General features: G+C 40.1%; 1 protein-coding gene across 1 annotated transcript in view; it reads left to right on the top strand.

Annotated features, from left to right (window-relative positions):
* SLC15A5 (solute carrier family 15 member 5) overlaps positions 1-25,116 on the top strand; it is a gene marked incomplete at both ends in the record, with an annotated part of 78,557 nt that overhangs the window by 48,849 nt on the left and 4,592 nt on the right. Inside the window, one exon of the mRNA XM_080705281.1 lies at positions 8,221-8,352. Coding sequence (XP_080561407.1) covers positions 8,221-8,352 — 132 coding nt within the window. The remainder of the gene's footprint in view (positions 1-8,220; positions 8,353-25,116) is intronic.

Below are 25,116 nucleotides of genomic sequence, written 5' to 3'. Positions count from 1 at the left end.
TTCTACCAGAACCTTCTAACCTGCCCCCCTCCCCCGCTTCCTCTCTTGCCCCCCCCCCCGCCCCGTTCTTTCTTTTCCAAACCACTACAGTGGCATTTCCCAAACACATTCTATTCATCCCCCTGCTTGCAACTCACAGTGGGATTTTAGAGATAAATTCCCTACCATGATGAATAAGACTCCACATGATTTAATCTCTACAAGCTACTTTCTTACATTCCGCCCCATGAATTCTTTGCTAAAAATGACTATTTATTTATTTATTTATCTATTTATTTATTTGTTTGTTCATGATAGGAACTAGACCCAAAGATATTCTACCTCTGAGCTACACCCTCAGCCCTTTTTATTTTTTAGATTTTTTTAATTGGTGTATTGTAGTCATACATCTTAATGAGATACAGGATGGTAGAGGCATACATGCACACATCACTCATTTAGCCCTTCCCCAATTCCTGCTCCATCCTCTCCCCCTCACTCCTTCTCGTGTTTGGCTTAGTGATTGGCTTTGAGATGTTTGTGAATGTACATCATGTGCTTTAGAGTTTCCCTCTTCCTCCTCCCATCCCCTCAGTTAGGTCGCCTTATTTGCTCAGCTATAGAATTTCCTTCTTCTTCTGGAGTTTCTCCTATGACCTATTTTCTCCCTAGCTTCTGCATATTAAGGAGAGCATCAGATTTCTTATCTTATGTGACTGACTAATCTCACTTGGTATAATGTCCTCCAGTTCCATCCATTTTCCTATGAATGAAATAATTCTGTTTTTCTTTATGGCTGAGTAAAATTCCATTGTGTACATATCCCATAGTTTTGTAATCCATTCAGCTGTTGATGGACATCTTGGCTGCTTCCATAGTTTGGTTATGGTGAATTGTGCAGCTATGAACATAGATTTGTATGCATTAGTTTGGTAGTTTGGTTTCCTTTCTTTTGGGTAGATACCCAGAAGTGGTATTGCTGGATCAAATGGTAAGTTCATTCTCATTCTTCTGAGGATCCTCCATACTGTTTTCCAAAGTATTTGCACTGATTTGCAATCTCACAAACAATGTATTAGAGTTCCCACTTCTCTACACCCTCACCATCATTTGCGGTTTGTGTTTTGACTGTTTGCCATTCTAGTTGGAGTTAGGTGAAATCTCATGGTAATTTTGATTTTTATCTCTCTGCTAATGATGTTGAGCATTATAAGAAGACCCAGAAAAACCACATGAACATGTGGAGACTGAATACCACACTGCTGAATGAAGAATGGATCATAGAAGAAGTAAGGCGTGAAATCAAGAAATTTCTAGAAACAAACGAAAATAAAAATACAACATATCAAAACCTCTGGGACACTTTGAAGGCAGTATTAAGAGGAATAGCACTGATTTCTCACCTAAGAAGAACAGAAAATCACCAGATAAATAACCTAATGACACACCACAAAGCCCTTAAAAAACAGGAACAATCTAACTCCAAAGCCAGTAGAAGACAAAAAATTATTAAAGTCAGAGCAAAATTTAATGAAGTAGAGAACAAAAAAAAAAAATACAGAAAATCTATAAAAACAAGAGCTGGTTTCTCAAAAAAAAAAAATAAGACAGATAAACCACTAGCCAACCTAAGCAAAAAGGGAGAGAATCAACCCAAATTAAGAAGATAAGAGATGAAAAAGGAGATATTACTACTGACAGTGTAGAAATCCAGAGGATTATAAGAAACTACTTTGAAAAACTATACCCCAACAAAATGGAAAGTCTGGAAGAAACTGACAATTTTCTAGATAAAATACAACCTGCCTAAACTGAGTCAAGAAGATATAGAAAATTTAAACCAACCAATAGCAATCAAAGAGATTGAAACAGCAATAGAGCCTGCCATCAAAGAAAAGCCCAGGACCAGATGGCTTCCCAAGTGAATTTTATAAAACCTTTATAGAAGAACAAATCATGGTACTCCTCAATCTTTTTTTTTTAATTTTGAAACAGGGTCTTACTGAGTTGCTGAGGGTCTTGTTAAGTGGCAGAGGCTGGCTCTAACCTCCCATCTTCCTTTCTCACCCTCCAAAGATTACAGGTGGGCACCACCACAGCCGGCTTTTATTCTGTTGTTCTATTCGCTTTATGCCTATCCAACACTTGTCACATTTTGAAATTACGTGATTTACATTTGTCTGTGTACTGCCTGCCTCTCACCAGGAAATGTATGGAGCAATTCTGAAATCAGGATTTTTGTCCTTTATTCTTATATTCCTCTGTGCTCCTCCTTCCTGAAAAATCTGCATACAGACTAGGTTATCAATATAAATGTTTGTATTAAGCCAGACATGAAGCCACACACTTGTGAAACCCAGTACTTGGGAGGCTGAGAACAGGAAGATCACAAGTTCCAGGCCAGCCTCAGCAACGTAGCAAGACCCTTGGCAACTTAGCAAGACTCTGTTTCAAATTTTAAAAATAATATAGGGTTAGGGGTGTTGCTCAAAGGTAGATTGCTCCTGGGTTCAATCTCCAGTGATTAAATAAACAAAGAGTATTTCCATAAGGCACAATAAGAATATCTTTTTCAAATTATTTTTTTGTGGTACTGGGGTGGAACCCAGAGTCTTTCTACCTTCATGCTACACCCCCACCCCTATTTTTATAATTTATTTGGAAACAGGGTCTCACTAAGTTGCTGAGAGCCTCACTAAGTAGCTGAGGCTGGCTTCGAACCTGTGCGATCCTCCTGTCTCAGCCTCCCAAGAGCTGGGATTACAAGCTTGCGCCACCACGCCCGGCTTTTTCAAATTATTGACAATGCCCTCCGCTGATGGCTCTGAATGAGGGACCATAGTGGGTCACTCCACCAATACCAGCAGACACCTTGTACCTCCCTGAACCATGTGTATATGGGAGATGAGCGGCAAGAAAAAGAAGGAAAAAGCAGAAAATGTTTCAAATTATGTTTATTTTTAAATTGTAGTGTCTACTCCAGCTGTCCCATAACCCATGTTTGTTTATTTAAAACAGACTGTGTGGGTGTCTACCATGTGCCTAACGCTGCTCTGGGGGCTTTACATATGTCAGTAAACGCACAACAAAACAAAAGATAAAGCCACTGATGAAAGTGGCTGGTATGGTAGAGCTGATGGTGTTGCTGGGGCTGAGTTCTGGAGAATAGACGGGAAAGGTAGAAATCAGAGAAGGCACGACGGTGAAGTGACGGAGCCGTCGCAGGTACTCATTGAAGGCATGAGGGTGGCAATCTCAAGTATCAGACAGAAAATAGGGTTTCCAGCCAATTACTACTAGGAAACTATTAGGAACTGTTATTCTATTAGGGAGCTTTTCTTTTGTTCTGTTTTAATTCCGTTACATTATTTTGGTGCAAAAGCATGCATCAACACGGGATCATAAATGAGGATTGTTGGGTTCCAGTAAAACTTGGTGAAAATAGTGTGATTGAATCCCAGTGCCTGCCCCAATTTGCACAATCAAATAATTGGGAAGAAGGAAAAAGAAGCGTATTGAATTGCTAGCAAAAAGGAGAAATCAGTGAACTTAAGAATTCAAGAACAAGCCCTGGATTATCTCCAAACAAAGGAATAGAGTTCCTTTTAAGAGTTAGCTCAAGCTGGTCACAGTGGTGTACACTGGTAATCCCAGCATTCGGGAGGCTGAGACGGGAGGATCCCAGTTTGCTGACGCCCTCAGCTACTTAGTGAGGCCCTTTACAACTCAGTGAGACCATGTTTCAAAATAAAGAATAAAAATAGAGCTGGGGGTATAGCTCGAAGGTAGAATGCTCCTGGGTGCCATCCCCAGTACTGCAAAAAAAAAAAAAAAAAAAGAGTTACCTCTTCTGGATCATGCTACATTCTTATCAGAAGAAACAGTCCGGCTGTAACATCTTCTCTGAGTTGGTTCTCATTCAGATCCACAGTCTGGGGTCTTGCTCTCACGTCTATTAGAACAGACACGATTCACGTCTAAGTCTTCCTTGAGTAAGTTCTTATTCAGATCCGCAGGTGCCAAGCCCCCTTTGGTCAGTTAACAGATGAGTGCAAGTTATGTGTTAACAGGAGGTGAAGGAAAAGGGAGAGGACAAAGGAGGGAACACGCCAGCTTTGAAACAGGCCATGTGATAGCTGCCAGGGTCAGAAGCCGCCCCTCACCCATTGCAGTAGGTGGTTGGGATGGACATTTACCGACCACAGCTGGCTGCTCCTGAGCTGGGACAGAAGACACGGTCTGGGATTGCGGGCATAAAGGAAGCAGAAGAAAGAGATACGGGGAAGGAAGACTCGAAAGGGTGGGAGTTTGAGAGGGCCAGTCTATATGGATGTTAAAATTGCCAAGAATTAAACCGGGCGTACACTTGTAATCCCAGCATTTGGGAGGCTGACACAGGAGGATCACGGTTCGCAGACAGCCTCAGCTACTTAGTGAGGCCCTTTGCAACTCAGTGAGACCCTGCTTCAAAGCTGAGGGTATAGCTCGGAGGTAGAATGCCCCTGGGTTTCATCCCCAGTACTGCAGGGGGAAAAAAATTGCCAAGAATTAATGCAGAGCAATACTGGAGGATGTGGGAAAAGAAAGGAGCTGCCACCTTTGAGAAATGGTGGCAACTGTCCTAGGTCAACAGGTGACAGCCCAAAAGGAAGGTAATGAATAATCCATTCTGACAAGGCCAGCTCCCACGCTGAAGGTCCTTGGGGGCAAGACAGGCATCGTGGTTTGAAAGGGACGAGATAGAACAAAGTTCTGTTTTCTGGGAGATTGTGCTTCTTTTTCCTCTGCGCGTTCAAAACAGCTTCCCACCAAACCCAATAAACATCTTTTTTACTGCTTAAGAACAACTGGAGTGGAAAGAATTCCGGCAATGGGTCCCTGGTAGCAGGTGCTTCGGGAAGGTGGTAACGGCCCTACATTTTGCAGCCCGTGCACAGGCACGCTGTGCTGTGGTATCCTGCAGACAGTCACCAGCCACTGCCCGGGAGCACTTCAGCAGCTCTCCTTGGCAGGAATGGCTGCTGCCTGCACTTGAATATTCCTTATTGCGTTTCCACTGTAGAATGGGAGTTTTAGAACAACCGCTGACTTGTTGAACACAGCTATGCTATCCGGGCTCCGAGAACTTTTCCAGAACAATCAAGTTGATCACTCACGTTGGAAAAGATAAAGATTTGCGAGTAGATGCCTGGAAATGGAGATTTGAAAAGCGAAGACTCATAAAAGGGACCTGGAGACTCTCAAGAATGACTGAAAAGACACCAAACAGAGATTAACCAGCAGGCAGTGCGCTGGCAAAGCGCACTCATGAATTATACACCCGCCGCACCCGAAGCTCTAGCAAGAGAAAAGCCGGGATTAATAATTAACCAGCAGAGTGATAATGGCCTTGTACATTCTGCTTTTTCCCAGAGAAAGAAATAGGCCCACTCGGTCTTTCTGCCTACTGTTTGTCTCCTCCTCATATTTATGGAGAGGAAAGTTCAGACGCCAAGTCCTTTCAAGCACCGTGAATCGATTCTTCCCAAAGTCTCTTTCCTGTGATTCTCTTTGTTTTATCTGGACTTTCCTAAAAGGACTCCACCTTGGGCTCGGGCTCCTCTGCTGATTTGCGCTCCACAAAAGAGCAAGAGCATTTTGCCGCAGTATTTTATTTATCACCATTATTATCTCTGCCTGCAACTGGTAGTTGTGACGCAGAAGGCCTGTTTCGCACCGCCTGGTATAACACGTGTATTTCCCCTCTCTGCTCCACCGGGGTTTACAATCTAGGAAAGAGTGCATGTGGAGGAGGCCCAGAAAGCAAAACAGAGATGTCATTTTAATAAGGGAACATTAATACCTTTCCATATTAGAAATTCATTCTACTTATTTATATATTTTTTGTGGGACTGGGGATTGAACCCAGGGGCATTCTACCACCGAGCTATACCCTCAGCCTTATTTTTTGTTGTTGTTGTTCTTTATGTTTTTTATTCTTTATTTTGAACCAGGGTCTCACTGAGTTCCAGAGGGCCTCACTAAGTAGCTGAGGCTGGCCGTGAACCTGGATCCTCTTGTTTCAGCCTTCTAAGTACTGGGGTTACAAACGACTTCCACCATGCCTGACATATTTTATTTATTTATAGTGTGCGCACGTGTGCGTGCGTGCGTGCGTGCATGCGTGTGCGTGTGTGTCTTATGGTACTAAAGATAGAATACAGGGGCTTTCTACCTCTGAGCTACACCTCCAGCCTGATTTTATTTCTTACATGAAGGCAGGATTTCACTAGGTTGATGGGAATCTCACCACTTGTTGAAGCTGTCCTCAAACCCGCGATCTTCTTTGTCTCAACCTCTCAAGTTTTAGGATTACAGGCATGTGCCACCACACCCAGCTTGAAAGTTTATGTTAAAAGTTCTGGGCAAGCCGGGCGTGGTGGCACACACTTGTTCCCAGTACTTGTGTGGATGAGACAGGAGGATTGCAGGTTTGTGGCCAGCCTCAGCTACTTAGTGAGGCCCTGTACAACTCAGTGTGACCCTGGTTCAAAATAAAGAATAAAAAATAGGGCTGAGGGAGGAGCTCACAGGTAGAATGCCCCTGAGTTCAATCTCTAGTATCACAACAAACAAGTTCTGGGCAAAAACAAAGTTTTTCTGGGACAAAATACAAGTAAAGCAGGAATGGGATATTTCTGAGCCGCAAGGGAGTTGGGAGATAGGATTTCTTTCTTCTTGCAGACAAGAAAACAAAAGGTTGAGTGTTTGTAGTACATGTATTTACTTTATCTTTACTTTATAAAATGAACCTTAATGTTTATGACCTCATTGTAGAAAAGTTTTCAAAGCACAAGAGTAAGAAAAAATGTGTGATGCAATAATTCAATCCCTAAAAACTAAGACGATTAGTTCTATTTAATATATTTTTACAAAATTTTACTATATATACAAATATATATTATATATACACAATATATATACACAATATATATATTTATATACACACATATATATACACAATATATATATTTATATACACACATATATATACACAATATATATATTTATATACACATATATACACTATATATATTTATTGTGTATATATATATATATATATATACACACACACAATAAAAAGAAACTGGTAAAATAAGTTCTATGTATCTTTCTCCCACTATCAACAATCTTCTACTCATTTCCAAATTTGTTTCATCCTTTCCGTCATTTTACAAATCCCTTCCGCCCCGGGGTGTTATTTTGAAGTAATTCTCAGATATCAGCATATAATAAATATCAGACATTTTAATTCATATCCCTAGGATTATCATGCATATTTTAGTTGAGTTATATTATAGTGATGTATACGATATCATATATACTTTTTTCTGATTTCAAAAAAAACTGATTTTAGTTAAAATTTAAAAAATTTCCCATGATTTTCTTTCAACTCATTGCTACCATCATTGCTATTGCCCCCAAAACTATTTGAGAAGAGGAGATGGCCATTTTGGAAACCCAAAGCTTAAGCTGTCATTTCTCTCTGGGTCCCCTCTCCTTCAAAGAGGTAACACATATAAAGGGCTTTACACAGTGCCTGGAACAGGCAGGAGCTCTTTGATTTGGTAAGATTAAGGTTGTTAAAATAGTTAATCTTGATTCAGTGCCTCTAAGTCAGCACTGTGCCCAGCACTTTATACATTTGTAGCTGGTGTCGCTGCAATAATAGTGAAGTGATTCACAGAGGAAGGCCTTGAGGCTTGGAAAATGTAATCAACTTATCTAGAATCACGGAGGTACTGATGGTCGGCGTGAGATTTTAGTTCAATCTTGTCAAACACCAGAAACCATGTGCTCAAGCCCTATGCAAATCGTATATGGTAAGTTCAAGTTTTCCTAATGATTGGCATCGGAGCACAGAATCACAGGCCTCACTGATAGACAACCATCTCTTATCTAGATCAGACCTCACCTGATTTACCAGAAATATTCATATTAGACTGAAGTTGGGTGATGGAATTAAGACACTCAAGTGCCAAGAAATTAAATTCTCCTCGTGGCTGTAGAAGGGTATATTTCTCCATATTTTATTCCTTGAAGACGTCTGTAAATTATATCATCCCGTATCTTAGCGAAGCGCACCCCGCGCTTTGATCGTGTTAGCTCATTGTCTTTCATGTACGATCGCTATGAATTTGAACTGTGTCTATGAAAGTGTTTCAGGGAGAATGTTCTCAATTCTGACCTTTTCTTTCTCAGTCTCCGTAACAGCATACAGATCGGTCCCGAGCACCCTCCGAGGAGCATCTATGAATCTGCTGACCCTGTTCAATGGATTTGGTTGCTTCGCAGGGGCGCTACTGATGGAGTTGGTTTATCTCATCTCAGAAGGTAAAAACGGGTTCACGGCAAGCTTCTCTACACTGATTTAACAACTAGGGAACCGGGAGACAAATCTTAAGGGAGGGGATTTGCCAGGGTAGTCTTTTTTTTAATTGATCCACTTTTGTAATTAAGATAGAATTAAGATAGGAAATAGACTCTTGCCGTATTCATTAATTTCTGGGAATTGTTTTGCGTTTGATAGGAGGAGGTAATTACAAAATCACTTCCCACGAGACCCTGTGTGCTGTCTTTAGTGTATTTTAGAACAAACTGGTCATCATATTTGGTCTTTTAATTAGGCTGTATCCAAGGGTGACTCATGGAGGGTTCAGGCAACCTGTAGAAATGTTAGCACCTGTTTACACGGAAGAAGAGGAAGCCTACCTGGATGATCTGTCTTCCTTGTGATTGACCACAAATCTTGTTCGTGCCACCAAAGAGAAAGCATGAGTAGAAAAACAATCTTTGAAAAAATTTTTTCAGTAGAGATTTTAGACAGAGAAACAATCAATTTTAAAAACTCACGTGCAAATATTAAAGCACTGCTCTTATCTGGGCTTGGTGGCGCATCACCTGTAATCCCAGTACTAGGGAGGCGGAGATAGAAGGATTACGGTCCAAGACCAGTCTCAGCAACTTAGCCAGAACTTGTTTCAAAATAAAAGTGTGTGTGTGTGTGTGTGTGTGTGTGTGTGTGTGTGTGCACGTGCATCTTGCTGGAGATGGAACTAAAGGGCATTCTTCCTCTGAGCTACACCTCCAACCCTCTTTTTTTTTAACTTTAAAACAGGGTCTCACTAAGTTGCCGAGAGCCTCACTAAGTAGCTGAGGCTAGCCACGATGCGCCACCATGCCTGGCCTTTGTTTTTTTAAGTACTAATTTTGACTTACATTGTGGATGAAAAACTCTGCCAAGATTACAATGCTGGTTAGTGTTAACAGAAAAATGCCTTTGTCTATATTTTGAATTCACAGATTTGGCTTTAATTTGTTCTAAAAAGACGCTGTAGCTTAAATGTTATTTTCACTTACTTTTGCTTACTTATGAAAAAGATCGCACGCTTCTTTGCTTCTACTTTCAAAAATGCGTATGCGTGTGGGCCTAAAACAACGTAATGGAAGTGTTGAAGCCTGGCACAGTTGTGCACAGCTGTAATCCCAAAATTTGGAAGCCTGAAACAGGAACGTCGCAGGTTCAAGGCCTGTTTCGTCCACTCGGTGAGACACTGAGCATCTTAGTGAGACGCTATTTCCAAATAAAGAATCGAAAGAGCTGGGGGTAGAAAGCCCCTGAGTTTAGTCCCTGGTACCAAAAAAAAAAAAAAAAAAAGCGTTCACTTACAACAAACAAATTTAATGTATCTGCTTTCAAACTCTGAAGTCATTTTATGATTGAAAAACTCTTAACACTAAGTCTTCATTTTAGAAAATATTTATCAGGTATTCTCTCTGTTTCAGACACCATCTCGGGCACTAGAAAGACGCACCGAGCAAAATAAGCTCTCCTCAACAATTCTGAAATTCCCGAGGCGGGGGAGGGGAGGGCAGGGAAGGGGAAAAATTATTTATGATGAATATGGTAGCTACAGGAAATTTCTTAGGAAGAAACCTACCGATTTTGATTGATGGTTGGCAAGAGCAAACCCTGTCTTTTTACTAGTTATCTGAGAAATGTAAATACAAGTGTGTAGTGCCCAGTCCTATGCTACACAGAATTGTGTGAGATGTTGTTGTAATTCTCAAAGACCCCAAACTCAAACAGCCATAACAAACCGTGTAAACTGCAGAAAGTTACTGATCTCTGGTGATCAGCTCCTTTACACCTAGACAAGAGACAACGCACTGGTGTTAAGCCGGTGTAAAATAACCTGGAAGAGTCTCACCTGTACCTGTATCTAAAACATTTCAGGCTTCAGAGATTCCTTCCCATTAGTCTATGGGGATGTTTCTAAAAATTTGCTTACAATTTTTCTAGACTCAAATCACACTTGACATAGACCACAGGAAATGCAAAGTCAGATGTTACAATCAGTTTGTTTTTTTTTGTATCTATCTACATTTTCCATGTGCATTCTGGAGCAACTTACCCAGAGCCAGACCACATTTCATAGACTAAATTCTCCCCCAAAACTATCCTCACTTTAGCCATAAGTTTGGAGGTTCCCAGTGTTGCTAAAACTAAGTTAATTTACTCACGGTTCTAAAATGGCCCAAAGGATAGAGGATAAATGGTCAAGGGAAGGGAAAAGGTCTATTTGATAAGCCAGCAAGACTGAGAAGAATAGTGGATCAGCTTCCTGAAAAAAAACTTTTAATACATCTTTCAAGCTCCCTTTATCCTGGTAGAAATAACAAAGGAAATCTGGTGGCTGGTAATTCACATCAGTCTTGAATTAAGAGGGAGCGATCAGGGAAGTCTAGGGCCAATCAACCTCGTGATGCCAGTGTAAAAGTTGAATAAGGCACAGGCTCTTTTCCAGCAAAGGAGAACATGTCTTCATTGGTGCTGTTATCACTGCCAATCTGAGGAAGTTTGGGGCTTCTTCACAGACTCTTTCAGACTCGATAACTTGCTGGAATAATTCACAGAACTCAGGAAAGCCCAATAATTATGGTGATCGCTTTGTTATAGCCAAATCATATAAATTGGAAGAAGCCGCAGGGTGCAAAATCTGGAAAGGTTCCAGAACTAAACTTTCCTGTATTTTCAGGGCTGTGATTCCTTCTGCACATGGTGTGTGACAATACAGAGAACATTACTACCCGGGAGGGCTCACGGAGCCTCAGAGTCTAGTGATTTTTCTTGGAGGTTTATTAAAGAGGCGCCATTAATTGAATCATTGGTGCCTTGTGGTTGAACTCAGTCTCCAGCCTCCCTTCCTTCCCTGGAAGGACACAGAGTGAGGCCACCTTATCGAAAGTAAATGCCTTTGAAATTATTACTAATTAATTTACTTCTTCTTTTAGGACTCTTGTTTCCTATTCATAATAAAATTGTGCCACATCGAATCATCTTCCAGGAAGTTAGAATCTTGATGTGGGATGCTGATTTAGAGTTTGTCTAGTCTCACACTGCACCAAAAAATAGATGCGCCATCATCTTCTAGTGCCCAAACAATTCTCCATGTCGAGTTCGCCACATACCAACTCTTCAGAGAAAGAAGGTGACTAGTGGTTAAAAGGAGCCAGAAGACCCCAACTATACTCAAAACGATCCACCTTTATATTCTCTATTTCCACATCAGTAATGACAATAAGTAATTCATCAGGGTTTTCTGAGAATTAAGTAAATAATGCCCACAGTAATTGCTCAATAAATTTCAATCCGGATTCCTTTTGTTTTACAGACAAATCATCCCCAGGCTTTTTCTTTATTTTTCTCATGACATGATTCTCCAATTTGTCACTAGCAAGGCCCCTCTGTCCACTAGACAGATAAACCACAAGTTGTCCATATCTTTTTTAAAATTTATTTTCCAAAATCAAACACAATACTAAAGATAGGGACAGACAGGATATATTACTTTTATCAGCCTGAACACATTCATCCTCTCTCTCTCTCTCTCTCTCTCTCTCTCTCTCTCTCTCTCTCTCTCTCTCTCTCTCTTTCTCTCTCTCTCTCCCTCTCTCCCTCTCTCCCTCTCCCTCCCTCTCCCTCTCTCTCAATGGCAACAAAAACTGTGTTGACTCAGTAGCTGCAATGTGCTCATGGTCGACTGGAGCTGGAAACTTTTATTATTTTTATTTTGTTTGCAGTTGCTCCCAGTTCAATTCATCACAGTATTTTTTTTCTAATTAAATGCAGGACTTTACCTTTCTCCTTAATAAATGTCAACCCATCATCCTCAATAACAGACATTTTTTGAAACTGGAGTCTGTCATCCAGTGAATTGCTAATCTTTATTTCTATGCCAGCTTCATATCATTTGCAAATTTAGTAAGCAAGAGCCTAGCTCCTTGCAGGTAATTGATAATATTGTTGAATTGGACAGGACCGAAAATAGAGCCTTGTCGAAAATTCCTACAGACCTCACTGCAAGTTGACAACAATCAATTAACTCTTTCCTTTTGGATGTAATCAGCTCCCAGTTCTCCTAATTACTCTCCTTCAGCCCACACACTCCTCGGTCATTCTCTAAGTTACATCACAGGAGACTTTGTCAGATGATTTTTGAAAGTAGGAGAGATCTGGGTTTGTGACAGTTCCATTAAGCCATCGAAACATCATTTCTCAAAACAGGAAATAAGATTTGTTTGAATGATGATTGGGTTCTTATAATACTATATTGGTATATTTTGACTAATTAGAGGCCCTAAGAGAGAGTGACCCTTTGACCAGAAGATTCGTTTTGGGTAGATGGTTATCTCTCAAAGACTATTTCCTCTTAATTAAAAAGGAGGACAGTGCATTTCACTTTTCTCGGAGAGGATGAGAGGATAAAGTATTCCAAAATTTCAACACCAGTGATTATTTTTAAATATAAAATTAAGTCATGTGTGCTATTGGCCCATTCAGCTAAAAACCACATAAGTGCGTTGTTCAGTTAAATAAGAAGGTCAAAAAAAATGTTTTATCACAGCAAGAACAACACTCCAATTCTATATCTGGGTACCCTGCCCTTCTCAGCACTGCATTTTGCATTTAGGGTATTTTCAACCTTTAAGGATTGGTGTCAGCTGAGCGTGTATGTGAGTGTGAGTGTTCAATTGGGAAAGAAGATGGGTTATCACAGTCCCCCCCCCCAGTCTCCAAGTCTCAGTAGTCATTTTTAGTACCATGATGGAGACTAAGTGTGAATACGGTAAATTCAAAAGATTTCTCGAAACTTGATGGCGCAGACAGATAACTGTTAGAGTGACATTTTCAGTACAAGTGAGAAAACTGATCCTTCTGGGATCTCTAACTCTGAGTGCTTTAAAGGAGAAGCTACAAGACTAAGCCCATCATCCTACACTAATCATTTCAGGAATAGTTTATCTAAAAGTAGCAATGCTAATAGCAGGAAGCGAACAAGTCAGTCAAACTGCTTATTTCTACTCTATACCATTAGCAACAAGATCTCTTCTCTCACACTGATGACTTCAAACTTACCTTTGACAAAAAAAAAATAACAAAACAGAACTCAGTGAAGACTGACATCTTAGTTATGGACGCGTTTGGCAATGAAAAGCTCCTAAGCTAAATGGCTAAAAAAAAGAGGATAATTAGGCATAATCAAGGGGTCAAGCTCTGGCCTTCTCATCCTCATCCGCTGCTCCTCCTCAGAGAGGTACAAAGAATGTAGCTGTTTAATTCAAGCCAAGATCATTTTAAATTAAAAATGAGAGCTTTTAAAAGTCTCATTTAAATATATTTGGGTACTGAGGCCGCTGACAGCCATATCAGCAGGAATCACTGTCGCTCTTGAAGCAGAAGTCTGCAGTTGAGGTAAACTTGAAAAAAAAAATATTTATGGAAAAATATTCAACTGGATTTCACGGGCCCCTGCCTAGTCTCCAAGAGAAATATTTTTTTCAACTCAAATTTACGACTTGAGTCCAAATTATGGGTTTGAAATTTATAGATGTTTAGATCCCCAGAGAGAAAATAAATGACCTGCAATCTCATAATCTGCCCTTAGCCAGTATCTACAGGACTTGATTCTGAACTGGGTTAGTACTAATGTCTCTGTTTTATTAGCTGGACAGGGCCCCAACAGCTCCCACTGGCTCTCCTCAGTTGGAATTAGAGGCAAGACCCTCCTTACGCAATGCTGTTAGGAATCCCAGGCACAATTAAGTCTGTACCCTCACCCTTTGCCTCTGCAGAAACTCTTGGCGCTGCACGCCTCTGTGCATCTGGGTTCACAGCAGCATCGCAACAGAGTCCATATTTCCTATTAGACTATGGAAAGGGGGATGTCCATAATTGTTGGCTCCCAAGAGGTAGAGGGGGCAGGTGTTTGAGTGAGAGGAACCTAAGTTCAAATGCAACTTTGTTGTCAGTGAGCAATGGCGTCTTGCTTGTCTCTTTCTGACTGTTTCTCCTTCTCCAAAATGGGGTCACTAGTAACTGGCCTACCAAGATTTTTTTTTATAAGAACTAGAAGAAGTAGGAATAAATTGCTAGATGATTGTGCTGTGGTTGCAGCAATCAGAATGTGAGGTCAACGTCTTCCAAGTGGGCAAGGAGCATCACAGATATATTTTGTGATGATGCTGTAATACTTCTTTCAAAAAGAATGTATTCCAAAAACCCAAAGCTCAGATGTCTGGCTTCACTTCAATTCCAGGTCTGGACTGAGATAAGATGAAATTAAAAGGTGTTCTGAGACCTTTCATGATCTCACGAACCCTCATTATAAGTGAAACTTTCAGTTCATGGCAAATACTTATAGGTAGAGTTAGAGACGTGTACTTACTTACCCTCCGAATATCTGGAAATGGAACTCTCTGAAACCAGAAGGATGCCTGGTATGTAGTTTGGTGGACAGAGGCATCGTGAGTTTCTGGTTGATAGCACAGATACAAAGACCCAGAAGTAGAGGACTGCGGGGTGCAGAAGAGAGACCCTGAGAAGTAGTCTAACAACTTCAGAAGAGGAGAGCATGGTGTAAAGTCAAGTCGGGGAGACAAAGGCAAAATTATGTGGGATTTCTGGCTTATAGAAATTTTTTGTAAAAACTCGAATGCTAGAAGAAACCATAAAAGCTATCCAGTGGGTGGCATGCTCCATTGGTTTTTAGGATCACTGCAATGCATTAGGATTTGGAAGGGGAAATGCATGGTTTGGGAGAAGCAGAATGGTGTGATTGAAGGGATCAAGGGATCCAGTCAGATCTAAGATGGTGTGATTGAAGGGATCAAGGGATCCAGTCAGATCTAAGATGGTGTGGCTGAAGGGATCAAGGGATCCAGTCAGATCTAAGATGGTGTGGCTGAAGGGATCAAGGGATCCAGTCAGATCTAAGATGGTGTGACTGAAGGGATCAAGGGATCCAGTCAGATCTAAGATGGTGTGGCTGAAGGGATCAAGGGATCCAGTCAGATCTAAGATGGTGTGACTGAAGGGATCAAGGGATCCAGTCAGATCTAAGATGGTGTGACTGAAGGGATCAAGGGATCCAGTCAGATCTAAGATGGTGTGACTGAAGGGATCAAGGGATCCAGTCAGATCTAAGATGGTGTGACTGAAGGGATCAAGGGATCCAGTCAGATCTAAGATGGTGTGATTGAAGGGATCAAGGGATCCAGTCAGATCTAAGACAGTGATGAACTAGAGATGAAGTGGGCAGGTGAAGCCAAGTAGATGGAGATAGGCTGTGTTTCTGGGGTAGAATCAACAGTGCTTACTGATGGTTTTGTTGGTTAGAAGGCAATAGGATGCAGGAGGGAGGATGTGGTACCAAGGAAATATGCCAGCCGCCACGAACAGCTGACAGGGTGGGCAAAGACTTCATTTACTAAAGGAAGACTGGAAAAGGAACTGAGTGTGTGTGTGGTGTGTGTGTGTGTGTGGTTACTGGGGGTGGAACCCAAGGGCTTTTCTACCTCTGGGCTGTACTCACAGACCTATTTTATACTTTATTTGGAAACAGGGTCACTAAGTTGCTGACAGCCTCACTAAGCAGCTGAGGCTGGCTTCAAACCTGCGCGATCCTCCTGTCTCCACCTCCAAAGAACTGGGATTACGAGAGTGTGCCATCATGCTCGGCAAGGAACTGATTTTTAAGTTGGTCATTTATTCACTTTTTAACATGTCAAGCTTGGCACAAACATCAGATATCTAAAGAGAAGTATCTGGAGCTGAGAAAAAAAGAGACTTTGGTTAGATATATAAATATGAAAATCTTTGGAACAAAACATAATGTTTGATACCATAAAACAAAATAAAATTACCCGGTGCAAATATTAAAAATGAAGTCAGAAGCCAGGTGTGGTGTGCATGCCTGTAATCCCAGCATTTGGGAGGCTGAGACAGGAGGATCGTGGTTCACGGACAGCCTCAGCTACTTAGCTAGGCCCTTTCCAACTCAGTGAGACCCTGTTTCAAAATAAAGAATATAAAATAGGACTGAGGGTTTAGCTCAGAGGCAGAATGCCCTAGGTTCCATCCCCAGTATTGCAAAAGAAGAAGAGGGAAAAAGGAGGAGGAGGAGGAAGAGGAGGAGGAGGAAGAGGAGGAGGAGGAGGAGGAGGAGGAGGAGGAGAAGAAGGAGGAGGAGGAGGAGGAGGAGGAGGAGGAGGAGGAGGAGAAGGAGAAGAAGAAGAAGAAGAAGAAGAAGAAGAAGAAGAAGAAGAAGAAAGAAAGAAAGAAAAGAAGGAGGAGGAGAAGGAGGAAGAAGGAGGAGGAGGAGAAGGAGCCAGGCATGGTGGTGCATGCCTATAATCTCAGTACTCAAGAGGCTGAGTCAAGAGGATTTTAAGTTCGAGATGAATCCCACCAACTTAGGAAGACTCTGTTAACTTAACAAGACCCTGTTGCAAAATTTAAAAAGGTAAAAAGGTAAACTAGGGGTATAACTCATAGGTTGACTGCTCCTGAGTTCAATGTCCAGTACCACTAAAATGGAAGGAAGGAAGGAAAGAAGGAAGGAAGGAAGGAGATGAATGAGTGAGGGAGAAAGGTTGGAGCCAGCCTAGCAATGTTGACTTCTATACTTCTTTCCGGCACTGAAACAGAAGACAAAGGAGAAGCTGGCGTTCGTGTAGCTCTGGTGTTGCAAGATGCTGGAGCCTCCCTTTGAAGCCCCCCTCCTCCGATTTTCCTTATGAAGTATGCAACAAGCTGCCCATGAGAACAGTTAGGACAAGAGCAGGAGCTGTGGGCTCCTTCCTGTAAAAGCAAGAAAAGAAGACTTAGAAGCCAAGTGCTAAGATGCTGGCGGTGCTGAAAGACCAGCTGAGGCTGGTGATCCTGAACAGTGATTCCAAAGTACTGAAAGCATGACTGTACAGGGGCTCCACGCAGGCAAGATGCTTGCTAGAATTTACAATAGTCTAAGGACCACGGACACAGGATGAAAGGTGTTGACACTATGCTTAAAGTAATTCGGGGTAAAAGACTATTTCCCTCCAAAATTACAAAAGACAAGAAAGGCTTTCTTCTGAAATTAGTAGTCTCTGCTATTGGCTAACTAGAGCTGCAAAAGAAGCAGCTGGACAAATAAGCAGGTACTGGGGAAAAATAAAAAATCAATTATTGCTATATCTACAAAGTTACTTAAGTTTACTATTTTACTGTTTTAAACGACTGCACTTGAAGCTGGATTTGTTAATTCAGTCCACAAATACATATTAGGTTCCTACTATGTGCACGCAGGAACTGGCTAGAGACTGAATTAATAATGCCAAGGCTGATGTTTAATTAACAAGAAGAACCTTATAGAAATATTTGACACTCAAATTAATATCAGATATATTCATTTGACTAATGCTATTACAATTACAGTTCGTAGCTAATGGCATTATCGGGCTATTATCACAAAGCATTACCTCTCTTCCCAAACTCATTTCCATGATAATTCATTGAAATCGTCATGAGAACACACTATCTTGATGGGTTTTTTCCCTCCCAATGCTCTTCAAAAGAATGAACTCAGCCTTACAAGAAAGCTTGTTATGCCAAATATCACCCGGGCTCCTTCTCTCTGCAGTTTCAGGTGAACAATGCCTAGTGATGTCTCTACAATTTTGAAAGACACAGTGTCCCTTCCTGAAAACAGCAACCTGGCTTCATTTTGATCCCCAATTCCCAGGAACTGGAAATGCAAATTGAAGTCGTGATGCCAGCATTAGACCCCGAGCGACGTGTTAAGCATATGTAGGTCTGGAGTTCAAGTTCAGTTCATCCATTCATTCAACAAATATTTATTCTGTCTCCTTTATACGACTTTAGACAAACAGTTCATCTGCTCTGTGCCCGTTTCCTCATCTTTAAAATAAAGGTACTCATAACTCGAGTTCCTAGTAGACAAATATGAAAAAAATGTAGAAAAGTCCAAGTTAGAATACAGTTGTTAGGTATTATTTCCTTCAGGTATCATGAAAATTAATGTGTTTTAAAAATTAACTCAGGTAGGAGAGCTATGAATCTCAAATAAAGCATTTAAATCAGGTTACTGAGAGGAGGAAGGAAAGAAATTAACATTTATGAAGTGTCAGTTCTATGCAGACCTTCCTTGCTATATGCATTTCACAAAGATATTATTTCATTAAATCTTCACAATTCTTTGGGGGTTGAGACTTGTTGCCCCAACATACAGAAAAGTGAGCTCAGAGCGTGATATAAGTTGCCACGATCATCAGCAGTGTTGGGTCCCTGATTCCAAAGCTCTTCTCTCTACCCTGGGTTTATTTCCCGTGGTACAGAAGTATATCCACCCAGGAGAATGGCTGGTACGTCTTTTGAATTGCATCCTTCTCTCCCAAGCAAAGAGCGACGGTGAAATGAAAGCAGAGTATAAAACACACTTCAGTTTAGTCTCGACAACTGTGTGCGTTTGCTAGGTGACCCAGCGCTGCAAAATCACTTTTTCTTAAAACAACCTAATGAAGTCTGAGGGCAGTAACTGCTCGCCGCGTCTGACTGGCATTGGAAGAGATCCCCAAAACGTACCTTAAGATTTTTTTTCAAAGTTCGATTACACCCAAAAGGAAAGAGTAGCTGCTAAAAAGGAGAGATATTGCAGCTCCCTACAAAGAGAGAGAGCTAAAATCTATTTTGAATCAAGATCAATTTGATGAAGCCTTTGAAATAACGCCACGGGTCCTTGAGGTGTTTGGTAAATTGGTGATTTCCGGAGATCGATGTATCTCAAGTTGACGCATGACAGAGCTCGCCATCAACTAGTGCTTGCCACTTGAGGTTTTACGGTTTCTGGAATACTATCTTAGAACCGTTTTCTAACTAGTGCCGAACTTTCAAGTTATAGCATCGAGGTGGCTAATTATGGGCCCGTTTCATAGCACTGCAACTGCCGAAGACAAAAAACGGTGACTGGGAGAACACCCAGACTCGCCATCATTTTATAATGAATCAGAAGGGATTTGGGAGAAGTCAGATTTTTCCAGTATGTTCACCGATTGGCTTTAAAATGTTGTTTTTGCTGTACAGGTGCTATCAGATTAAAAGTACTCATATGGTAAAGGAGGAGGGAAAAGACTTTGGAAAGATGATGGCCAAATTATTACTGCGGTCCATTTTTTAAATTTGCATGCATTTGCATATGTGTAGGCATTACATCTATATCTGCCTAGACAGATTTTATGCTACATCAGGGTCTAAATAAACCCAGCTGAATGTTTATTCGACAATCGTGTATCAAATCTCCACCTTTTCTTTCTGTTCCTTAATAATATGGTGAATCAGTCATTCTACTGCCATTCAGGATTGCAAAAGGAAGCTTATGTTCATAATTATTTTACTATTAAATTAATAGTTAATTGCTTTAATAATAAGTTATTTTTATTAATATTAGATTTAGTGATTTTAATAATTGTGTATAAGGTATATATGCATATATATATATCTTCCTCTTATGCAGTGCTTCCAATTTCTACTGCTATCAATATATGATTAAGGTGATTTTTTGTGTGTGTAGTCTTTAAGATGCTTCGCTTATTTTCTCCTTAAAATAGAATACAAGAAGTGATTTATTTCATGAAGATAAGTGTTTCAGACTATTGAGAAGTAGTGCCAAACTGTTTTCTAAAAGGCTGCATCGATTTTGTTACCATTGTGATGTGATAATACTTGTTCTGAGGTATTAATTTCAGCTGAACAGAATAATAATACTTTGATCTTCATCAGTCTGACTGGCAAAAAATGATGTTCTATTGTTATCTTAATTGGTGATTTGGGGAATGTAAAGTTGATATTCCTAATGTTCATATATTTTTATCTTTATTCCTTCATGAAATGTCCGTCATGCCCCTTGCCTATTTTTCTTTTGAAGTATTCATATTTTTTCTTATTGTCTTTTATATGTGCCTTATGTCATATTTATTGCTAATAGCGTCCTAGCTTGGGCTCAACAGTTTAATTTGGATATGAGTGTGTTTTGCACAAGTTTTGCTGATATATGTAACCAAATCTCTCAATCTTTTTCATTGTGATTAATTTTATTGTCTTTATTAATGGCTGTGGAATGTTCTTGGAATAACATGTTCGATTTAATTTTCTCATTCAAGTAAATGTTATTTTGATGTTAAGTCAAGAAAATAATTATTTGCTTCAAATGACAAGTTTTCATAGTGTGACTCGATAGAAGTTGAGAAATGTTGATTAAACCATAAATAGCCCCCTATAACTTATTATTATCTTCTTATAACCACAGGATACATGGAATTAAGCTAATCGATTAGTGGTATATATTTTTTTTACCATGTTCTTAATTCTTAGGTGTTATTGGAATTATTTCATTGCTATCTTCCTGTCTTATTCCTTTCAGCTATCTCCAAATTTTATCTCAGCATCACAGTAATCCTTTAAGAATTACAATTTAAAATATATATTTCATGTTAAGTATTACTGATCACATTTCTCTTTATGATTATTCTTCATTTATTGATAATTATATGGTCTATAATTCCAGGTGAATTTTACAATTATTTTATCAGTTTTACCCAATCCTAAAATCAAAGTTTATTTTAGAAAGACTAAAATTTAATTTTTACCTAATTTTGTGTGTGTGTGTGTGTGTGTGTCCCTTCAAAGTATATAACATAGGTTTTTTTTCTTTTCTTTTCTTTTTTTTTCTTTTCTTTTTTGTTTTTTTAGGTGCTAGGAATCGAGCCCAGGGCCTGGGACATGAGTCCACTCATTTACTCACCACCCAACATAGCTTTTTATTTATTCAGTATCCTAAAATTTGATTCAGTAAGATCTTTTTTTCTTCATATAGATCTGAAACATCTTCTGAAGTTATTTTTAGAAATTGTATGCTACTTTCCCTCTGTGATTATGAATTTTTCTCCTCATTACAACTTGATGAGATTACCAGTATTATATAGTGAGATTCATACCATTTATGTCTTCGTCTGAACATTTTTTTAACTTTCTCAATAACTTTTAAGGGTATCTCAGTTGATCCCTTTAAGTTTTCTGCAAAATGTTTTTATCTTTGAATAAATATAATTTTTATTATTATTTGCAAGATTTACTCTTCTACCTGCATCTTGATCAGGATGCAGAATTCCCAGGGCAACATTAACACCGGTCACATTTTATCATTTTCTTCACATTAATAGGGATCACTGAAATTTTTCTATGAAATAGAGGATTACAAAGAAAATCTAAAGTATGTGTTTCAAAAGACAAATTTTGTTTTCTTGTTTTCTAATATTTAAATAAATCAGATTAAATTTTATTGGATGCTTCTTAAGCAGATCTTGAGTTCACCTTATGATTTTCTGACTGGATCTAACATTACTATATATTTAACTGATATGGTTTTCAATATCAAATCATCTTTGCATTTATGTAATAAACAATACTTGGTAGCAATGATAATCCTGTTGCTGTGTTCTGGAAAAATCCAGGGGAAAGATCTGTTTCTTCCAAGAAAATTAAGAGATTCATTCAGGGCCTGATACTTCCTTACCTTATTTTTGGCAATAATAGTTGTATATATTCATGAGATACAGTGATGTTTCAATACATGTAGATATTGTAGAAGATCAAACCAAGCTAACTGACATATCTACTACCTCACATATTTATGTCTTTGTGGTAAGATTATTTGAAATTCACTCTTTGAGCATCTTTTAAATACATTATTATTAACTATAGCACTCTTTGGGGGAACTTTCAACAAGGCCAAATATTTTGTATTTTGTGAGTTATCTTTTGCTAACTAGCTGATAATCGCTGTGAGCATGAACAAATGGCTTATAATTAATGAGCCACCAAACCCATTTGGGGGTGGGGGAAGAACACTTGGAATTGAACCCAGGGATGTTTTACCTTCAAACTACACCCTAGCCCTCTGTTTCTATTTTTATTTTGAAACAGGGTCTCGTTAGATTGCTGAGAGTTTCACTACATTGCCGAGGCTTTTCTTGATCCTGTGACCTGCCTAGCTCTGCCTCCCAAGTCCCGGGATTACAGGCGTGGGCTGCCACAGCCTTAGCTTTCCTGTCCATGTGAGCCGAGTTCTGGAGAAGTTTAGTTAGGCCCGCCCTCGACCTCAAGTCTCCACTTTGTCTCCTTTTGCAAGGATGCCCCTGACTTCAATCAGCTGCTCGAAATGTCAGATGAAAAATGGCACAAATGTGAATTACGACAATAAAAGTTTATAAGCTACTAAAATAAAGTTATAGTACCTAAGAGCTGAGTCAACTGACGGTGTTAAATGGGACATTTTACAGCCAGTCCTGGGATGATGATTAAAAAAAAAAAAAAAAAAGCAGAGTGAACATGAGAAATATCTGACAGGAAGTGCGCCCAGACCAAGCTGGGGCCGCCTGAGATTTGGTGCGAGCTAATTCTAGACAGATCAGGATGACGATGTCATGTTTATGACATGACTTCTCTCTGCCCAGCCCTTGGCGGCCATAATCTCTTTTGCAGAATAATTACGTGAGGAAGGTATTGCCGTCATCATTTGACAGGAGAAACGGAGGCTCGGATGTTCCCGTTATTTCCCCAATAACAAAGGTTTGACTTTTAAGAGTCTATCTGAGCTGGATGTGATGGCGCATGCCTGTAATCCTAGTACATAGGAGGCTAAAACAGGAGGATCGCGGGATCAAGGACAGCTTCAGCAAATAGTGAGACTCTCAACAACCTAACGCGACCTTGTTTCAAAATTAAAATTAAAAAATATAGGTCTGGGGGTGTGGCTCGAAGGTACAATGTCCCTGGGTTCAATTCCCAGTACCACCAACAAAAAAAAAGAATCTGCTTCAAAGCCCGTGTTTTTTCCTGCATCTCCTTATATCAAATGTTCCTCTTTGCATAGATCATCTCTATGTAGATAAAGCTAATTTTAGGTTTCAAGAAGAAACTCTGTCCAGCTCAATACTAGTGTGTGTTCCATGCTGTCAATTCAAGATAGGGCTTTCTTTGTCACAGAGCTCACCATATAAGCTAGCTATATGGAGAATGTGAAATTATAGCTAAGCAAATAAAAAATACGTGACTAAAATGAAATTCATAACTACCAAGAAAGCTGAACATCAAAAATGGTATTTAAGAAGAAATACAAAGCTGGGCATGGTGGCACACATCTGCAATACCAGTACTGGGAAGCTGAGACAGGAGGACTGCAGGTTTGAGGTAGCCTCAGCAACTAACAAGACCCTCAGCAACTCAGTGAGACCCCGCTTCAAATGCAGAAAAGGGCTGGAGGTGTAGTTTGGAGGCAAAGAAGTAGAATGCCCCTGTGTTCAATCCCTAGTAGAAAGAAAGAAAGAAAGAAAAAAAGAAAGAAAGAAAGAAAGAAAGAAAGAAAGAAAGAAAGAAAGAAAAGAAGAAGAGGAGGAGGAGGAAGGAAGAGGGAAGGAAGAAGGAAGGAAGGAAGGAAGGAGGAGGAGGAAGGGGAGGAGAAGGTAGAGGAGAAGGAAGAAAAGGAAAAGGAAGAAATAATAACACAGGAGCATTATCAGAAACTTGAACAGGTGATAGAACAATCTTCCATTTTGTTTTTAAAATAACACCACTCACAAAATGTGTTGTGTATACCTCTGCACTTCTGTTACATTTTTCTAACCTTTCTATCATGACATCCCAGTGCCCAGTCACCCCAAGTCCCCATGCCCCAAGTCACAGAGCTTCTCATCCACGCCTTCAGGCGTCCTGGATGACAGATGCCGGGAAGCCGGCATGCCCGGGGTCTGCTGCTGTCTCCTGAAAGCCTGTACTCGCTATCATTGCACAATCTCTTAGAAATATTATGTTTTACCTTTAAAGATCTTACAAATTTATATTCCTCTCCCTCCCCTGACTTTGTTATAATAAAACGATAGTCTCTTCAATTACTTATTATGGACCCAAATTCATGCTCCAAGTGGAATTAATGTCATGTTAATTCCGGGGCTTCTCACACTCCGTACAAGCTCCTCTTAACCCAGCCAGAGAAACACGGTGATAAAACAGTATAATCGCGTGACGTGCAAAGTGCTGGTGTAAAATGGCAAAGACAGAAATATGATGGGCTATTAATTTAAGAGAAAGAGAAAAATAGGACCATCTGAAGAGGCTTAGCAGGGTGGCTGTGTTCTTCCAGAAAATAAGTGGATATTACTTCATCGTATCTTCACCTCAGACTCCTCCCATTCAAGCACCGAAGTATCACCAAATGCTTAGTTCACACTCGCACACACGCACACACACGCACACACACAAGGCTACACGATATTCAATATACACACATATAGGTGAAGACACCGTGAAGCTACTCCCGTAGGCACCAGATGAAGGCATCATGTCAATACAGCAAGAAAGCCATAAATCTCCTTTACAGTGGTGCACAAATTAGTAGAATGGGAAACTTACAAAATAATGCTAAACTCTGCACCAACTTTTACTTATGGGTCAAAGACTCTAATGGACACAAGCTAATATGTGTGGTTGATCCACACGAATGGCCATTGGGAAGGTAAAGGACAGAAGAGAAACAGCTTTAAATGGAAACAGGCACAATTAATCACCGCTGTTGTGCTTATGGGCTTGCTGACTATCGACCTTGAACAGGACATTTAGTTCAAATCCCCCTAAAAAGTCTGCACTGTCCAGGGAAAGGCTGAGAGACACTTTCTAGTGTGAATAGCAACCCACAACCCATTTGC

This window comes from Muscardinus avellanarius (assembly GCF_963383645.1).
Source record: "Muscardinus avellanarius genome assembly, chromosome: 11".
In the NCBI taxonomy this organism is placed as follows: Eukaryota; Metazoa; Chordata; class Mammalia; order Rodentia; family Gliridae; genus Muscardinus; species Muscardinus avellanarius.
The sequence above is the reverse complement of the archived record's forward strand: the minus strand, read 5'-3'. Positions and strand labels throughout refer to the sequence as shown.